We start from the raw sequence: 6,648 nt of genomic DNA on the forward strand, positions 1-6,648 counted from the left end.
AAGGAAAGGAAAGGAAAGGAAAGGAAAGGAAAGGAAAGGAAAGGAAAGGAAAGGAAAGGAAAGGAAAGGAAAGGAAAGGAAAGGAAAGGAAAGGAGCAGGCTGCTTTTTGAATGCAATGTGTGTAAGCTCAGGAGTGTGTCACTCTGAATGTCACAGATACGACTGCTTGCTCCTCAAATATGTCATACCATGGAAGCCATCCAGGATCTCACAGGAAGAGTGCTGTATCCCAAAGCCAAGGTGGAGTGGCACAGGGAGGAAGGTTCACTGATGGGACGTTCAAGGAAGAACTGTGTGGTACCACCCCATGAGCAGCTGAGAGGGAGGAATAGCTCATGGTGGGATGGGGTTGRTCTGTGCACATTGGCAGCTGCAGTGTGGGTGGGAGAATGTCTTCATTGAGGATGACCCTGGGAGGTGTCTGAGCTGCTGGGGGAACCAAGGGGTGGCACTGGGACACAGCTTTTAGGAACTGGGTATTTGGGTGACACTTGCACTCATATTTTAGATGTGGAGGTGGCCATACACCATCTCCTAGGCCAAGAGTGAGAGAGAACCCTGCCAACACAGGCAAACATGGCTACAGTATGGTATTAACCCTCGGGAGAGATACYTGGAATCTCTGCACAGATCTACTCTGAAAAGAGTAGATCAGTGCCTGTACCAGCCAGGAAYCAAGGGAAAGGGAGAAATTAAGGAAGAAATAAGAGCAGTATAGCACTGAAACAAGGTTCCAAAGAAATTCTATCCCCTCAAGTTTTCAAAATCTGCCTGGACAAAGGCCCGGGCAGCCTGCCCTCCCTTTGGATGCAGTCCTCCTTGGAAGAGGGGATTGGACTGAGTGACCTCCAAAGGTCCCTTCCAGTCTAAATATTTCTGTGGTTCTGTGATGGATGTTTGAAATATAGAACAACCAGACCTAATTATAGTGTTGGAGAAATCCATGACACATCTACAGCTTAAACCAGTGCTGTTCCCTCCCCCTCCCATAAMGCTAGAGACAGGGCAGAAAAAGGTGATCACAATCTACAATCTACAATACACAGCARTTCTTGGTCAGGGAGACAGGAGAGAACATCTCAGGTGCTACAAAATCATTACTAATGTGGAGAAGATGAACAAGAAATGATTGGGAATTAGGGAACACTGAACAAAGTGAGGGGGTGGCATGCTTAAAATGAAGAGGAGCTTTAAGAGCTTAAGCTTCTTAGAAAGACCTTGATTTCTCCCCTGTAGATTCCATTGGYGCAAGACATTGCTAAAGGAAAATGTCCGTATGAATACATTTTTTCAAAAGAGGAAAATTCCTGTTTCTGAGTCAGGAACCTTTGATTCAGGACATCTTTTGAGCCACAGATCAGGGGTATCCCCCAGTGTCCATGTACTTCCCATGCTGTCAGAAAGATCTTCAATGAGCTAAACATTGCCTGCAGAAACATCTCTGTTCACTCAGGCTTGACCCTGGCCTCTGCTACCTAAATTTATGGAGATCAAGAGATACCTTCCATCACACTTGGAGAAAATAATTCCCTGTCATGTTCCCCTTTCACTTACATTATAAACTTCTGTTACCCAGCTTCTTCCTGACTGAGGAGTCCCAAGCTATTCTGTGGCTTCTTTTGAGAAACGTTACTCTCCCTCAGTTGTTTCCTCTTTCTATATCGTTTCTCTAGTTTTACATTATCATTTTTCTATAAACAGACCAGAATTTTTGACAGTTCACCATCATGGGCACTGCACAGGATGCAGCTGAATTTTCTTTTGGTTCTCTAGGGCATTCACTGATTTTACTTTCCATTCCTCTTCTAATGATTTTCTAGCCTTCCTTTGGCTTATCTGGCTTCTCCTCAACAGCAAGCTGGGATTTTTCGTAGGAACAYTTRTTGTAACACTAAGAKCTTTGCWGAGTGGTTGTASCTGGTTTAGAACCCAGCACTGTGTKAAGTCAAGAARGATTAACCCTCTAGGCCATCATTTTGCATTTACCAGGCATTGCTCATGTTATTGCCTGGGCACTCACTATTAGCAGATCCTTTGCCAGCTCTGCACCAGATTTTCACCTTTGCAACTCGGCATCACCTTGTGCTAGCAACAAACTTCATCACCGTGAGAGCATGTGATCAGAGACAGGGATGTGGAAAAAGGCCTTGTGCTTTAACATTCACATGCTTCCAGGGGCTGCCTCAAGCCTGGACATTACACAAATAGCTACAAACTCTATTTGGAGTGTTACAGTCTAGRTGAGGGGGCAGGGTGGGGTTTGAGAGCCTTGCTTCTTTCACAATATAGAAAATAATCTCTTGGAACTTCAGAAGAGAGGTGCTTGTCTGTCAGCACAAACTCTCTGTGTAAGGAGTTCCCTTCTGTCCTCAAAGCTCCCAAACTGATGGATGCTGTCACTCAGCAGCAGTGTGCMGTGCTCTGCAGTGCCACTCAGTCCCTACTAGAGCTTTGAGGATCACCCTGCTGCCCTCCTGCCTGGTGTGGGATGGAGAGCTCATTGTCAGCTGGATGGGAATATCAGAACTCAGCCCTGTTATGCTTTTGGGGATTTTTGAGAAACTCACCTGCAGACCCAGGTAGCTGGGTTGCCCCATTGTGCCACCTGGCACCCATGTTCACAGTGTGAGGCCTGTCACCCTGCCAGGGGACCTGGGCAGACAGGATGCACCACACAGCTRAGTGGAGAGGGACACCTGAGCCACCTGAGCTGCAGCTTGTGCCYGATACCAGACATACAGAGCCAACAGCATGAAGATGCAGGGGGCAAACTGCATCTGAACTAAGAAACATTACAAAGGAGGTGATCACAGCACTTGTCCAGTCCAACACAGCCAGAAGCAACAAGCCTCTAGCAGAAATGATAAGTGGTTTTGGTGTGGGCTTTCTAGAAAATCACCAAGACTGACCAYAATTAACAAGGTCTTTGGGTGAAATGAAGGGGTGACATACTCGAGAAGCATTGAAATAATCTCAACTGAGCCTGCTGGGACAGACTCCCAAGAAAATCCTGACTGTGAACTGCCAGTCACTCCACATCTCTGGTATTATCAGTCCTGTGCTCAGACTTATTTCAACTGTGCCTTTCCCAGTACACAGCACAGCCTCTGAGAGGATGTACAGACATGTTTCTCTAGCCATCAAATGCCAAGTCCTTATCATCACACAGAAATCTGTTCCTGGGAAAGCTCTGCAGAAATTGCTGCATTGATAGTCTGCATTGATAGTCCTCATCTGTGGGCTGGACACAGCTCCTCACTTGTAACTGGGACAGTGTAGGTCACACTTGTGTGTACTGCAGAACCTGCACCCCCCAACAACAACTGAGAGCCTAGCTTATTTCGTGGCTGAATTACTTTTGTTCTGAGGTTGCCAACTCTTCATTGCTTACCTACAACCTGCAGCTGCACAGAAACAACAAAATTCTTTCAGGTCTCCAACAGCCACAGAGCTGACAGCCTGATCAGGGCTCTCCCACCTTCAACAAAAGCCCCACCAGTTATTTGTTGACCAGGTCTCCAGACCATACAGGGATAACCATCAAAAGGACATGACTTTAACAACTGCTTTTGAGTTGTGCAAGGAACAAGGCCAGGGGACATTGCCAGTTCAAAGTGGTTCAACCACTCCAATACTAGCATCCACAGCCCCATTAGTACAGGGCAGAAAAGGAACACTTGGGAATATCCCTCAACTCTGCAAAGGAACAGGCTGGAAACSCTTTAAAAAGGAAAACCTAAACCCTGGAAGAGTAGGAGAACAAAGGCTGTCTTAATTTTTAAAGCCTTTGTGGAATAGAAAACTGCAACACAGAGCTGCTAGCAGAGCTGTAGCCCAGCTGTCAGACATGYACTCAGTCTGAAGGAGTCACCACTCACTCGTCCAAGCAACTCTATATGATCTTTAAGTCCTTTCCAACCTCAACCATTATAGGATTCTATGACCTGGGTCAGCCAGCAAAAGCAGTCATTCTGCAACAGAGCAACGCTATCCACATCCAGAATTTGCCCTCAGTACAGAGAARGAGCATCTCATCCTCCCAGCCCCACTTCAAGGACTTAGTTCCAAGCACTAAACTAGAAACCCAATCCTTCCAACTTGTGTGTCAGGTGGGGGACAAGAGTGACCGGGTCCACAGCCCACCAGCAGAGCAAARGCAACACTTCTCCCCGTGGTCCACTCCGCACCAATCCGGAGACAGRCACTGAACAAATGCACACGGGAGATATTTCAGCTTTTATTCGCAAATCCACAGTACATTCCGACTCGCCGAGTGGCAGCTGCCGGRGGCCGGCAGCACCAGGGGGCAGCAGCAACCAGGAGTCACCGGAGCTTCCCCAGCGCCTGGAAACAGGAGCCAGCAGAGGAAACCAAACCCCACCGGCTTTTACATCTCACCTTCTCTGAGCAAGGGAATTGGAAATCGAGTCATCTTTATCACATTCAGAAAGGTGTTGGATTTACAGTCCTGTGCGTTCAGCATAACGATCTTCAGTTGAAGTGACTACTCTGCAAAGCAGCTTGAAAACTATCCCAGGCTTGCTTTTCTCAAAGCCAGCATCTTAAAGCTGCAGTACTCTCCAGGCATCTTTCCCAGCAGTCCCAAAGCCAAATAACAAAAGGAGCCCTTGCAAATAAATAATCACAGGAAAATAAATAAGATTAGAACTGAAATATACAGTTACATGGTCTTTATTTGGTTTCAGAGGTGGAAAAAAGTGGAGCCAGACTGCAGCTTTAAGCCTTATGCCTCAATCAACCTCAAACACTTGGTAAATTTTACAGCTGATTAGCAGTACAGGTCAGAGATCTGAAGTTCCATGGAGATGAACTTTTAGGCACATACGCACACCCTTCCCCAAGGCATACTTTATTTTTCTGAGTTAGAAAAAAAGCCTGCTATGGGGAAGTGCCCCTTCCCGAGCTGAACAGACATGACTGAAGACCTACTTACTGTCACAGCAAAACATCTGAACAAATAACTAACCCCACCCATGTTTGCAAGGGGAAGCTGATTCAAACCATGCACCAGGGAGGCAATCCTCTCTCGGGATCCTTCAACTCCACTGGCACCACGGAATCCTTGAGCAAATCCAGCTACCGGCAGGGCTGCCAGCTGCCCATGGCTTCTTGTGCTCCAAGCCTAGCTGAGGAAAGTCGTAAGTCCATTATTTCTACTTAAGCCAGAAATCCTGTTAATGTCATTTAGAGACAGTTCTACAGCAGGAGCTCTTGATCTGCTCTCTGTTTGGGGCGCACCAACCCCCTCTCCAGGAACGCCCACACAGAAAAAACACACAGAAGAGAAAAGCAATCCATTGCAAGCCAGTGTCCAATGATTGTCCCTTTGAGGAGGGCAGGAATCCAGGAGAGGACAAGGCAGGAGAAGGGAGGAGGATGGCAGGTGGGGAAAAGTTAGAAACAAACTCAAAACCACCAAGAACACAAGGAGGAGCTCATCGCCCCTCAGCAACTGATGGCACTGGGTTGCTGTTTGCTAACAAAGTCTGAAATGAAGTCGAACTCGTTCTGTCCCAAGAATAACTCTGGCAGCTCCTGAATCCGGTCCAACCCCAGTTCCAGGACAAGGGATGTCAAGACCTCCTCATCTATGAGATCAGTGTCCATAACATTCAATGTCAGCGCTGGTGAGGGCATGTGCTGCATGCCTGGGTGCTGGCCTGGCCCCACTCTGTACTGCTGGGCACTCTGTACTGCCATGGGCCCGTTGCTCATGCCCAGCGGGTGGCCCTGGTACTGGGTGTTCAGTTTTTGTAGGTGCATGCTAGCCATGAGCTGCTGGGTGCCCACCGGCCCCATGTACTGCTGCTGCTGACCTGGGCCATTGAACATCATTGCGTTCTGCATCTGGTGGTGGCCCATCTGTCCGCTGAGGCTGGGTCTCGGCCTCATCGCACCGTCCATGCCGGCCCCTCCGTAGGGCATCATCTGAGCGGCGCCAGGCAGCGTCCTCAGCACATGCTGCCCGTGCTGTGGGGGTCCCTGCAGCCCGCTCACCCCCATGCGGTAGCTCTGCAGCCCGGTGCCACCGTGGCTCATCGGCATCATCATGTGCTCGGCCATAGCTCCAGGTCCCTGCGAGATGACTGCGGCTCCGGGCACGGCTCCCGGGGACGGCACCGCGTCCCGCTCCCGCCGAGCCGGCTCCGACAGAAGATCCTGGAGAGCTCCCACCTCCGCCCGGGGGGAAGGCACCGCTCCGCTCCCTCCGCAGGAGTCGTCTGGCGGGGGAAGCTGCGCGGAGCGCGGGGACCCTGGCACGGCCCGCCGGGAGCCGAGCTGTGCCCGCGCGGTACGCACCGGTCCGGGGCTCCGGCGGGCAGCGGCTCCGCTCTCGGCAGCGCCGCTGGCTCGGCGGAGATACACTCAGCTCCCCACGCCTCGGCTCGGCTGTGCTGGCCGGGAACAGGCGGCCGCGCTCCCGCAGTTATAGCGCTGCGGGCGGGGCGGACGGGGGGCGGCCCCGGAGCCCATTGGAGGCGGGCGGGCGGCCCGGCCCCGGGCGGGCGGGAGAACGGACGGACGGAGGGAGGTGCGGCGGCACTGCCCGGCCACGGGGCGGTTCTGCTCGGCTGGGAACGACAGCTCGGCACGACAGCCTCGCCGCTCCATCCCTGTGACAGTGT

The 6,648-nt window shown here is 50.8% G+C and overlaps 1 protein-coding gene across 1 annotated transcript; it reads right to left on the reverse strand.

Annotated features, from left to right (window-relative positions):
* Positions 1–4,194: 4,194 nt before the first annotated feature.
* Positions 4,195–6,412, reverse strand: LOC130581886 (cbp/p300-interacting transactivator 3). The gene has a single exon (XM_057380281.1). The coding sequence runs from the start codon at positions 6,083–6,085 to the stop codon at positions 5,468–5,470; it is 618 nt and encodes a 205-aa protein (XP_057236264.1). The 5' UTR covers positions 6,086–6,412; the 3' UTR covers positions 4,195–5,467.
* Positions 6,413–6,648: the final 236 nt, after the last annotated feature.

This window comes from Malurus melanocephalus, unplaced genomic scaffold (genome assembly GCF_030028575.1).
Source record: "Malurus melanocephalus ecotype Western Australia unplaced genomic scaffold, MMel_1.1 scaffold_442, whole genome shotgun sequence".
NCBI classification, from domain to species: domain Eukaryota; kingdom Metazoa; phylum Chordata; class Aves; order Passeriformes; family Maluridae; genus Malurus; species Malurus melanocephalus.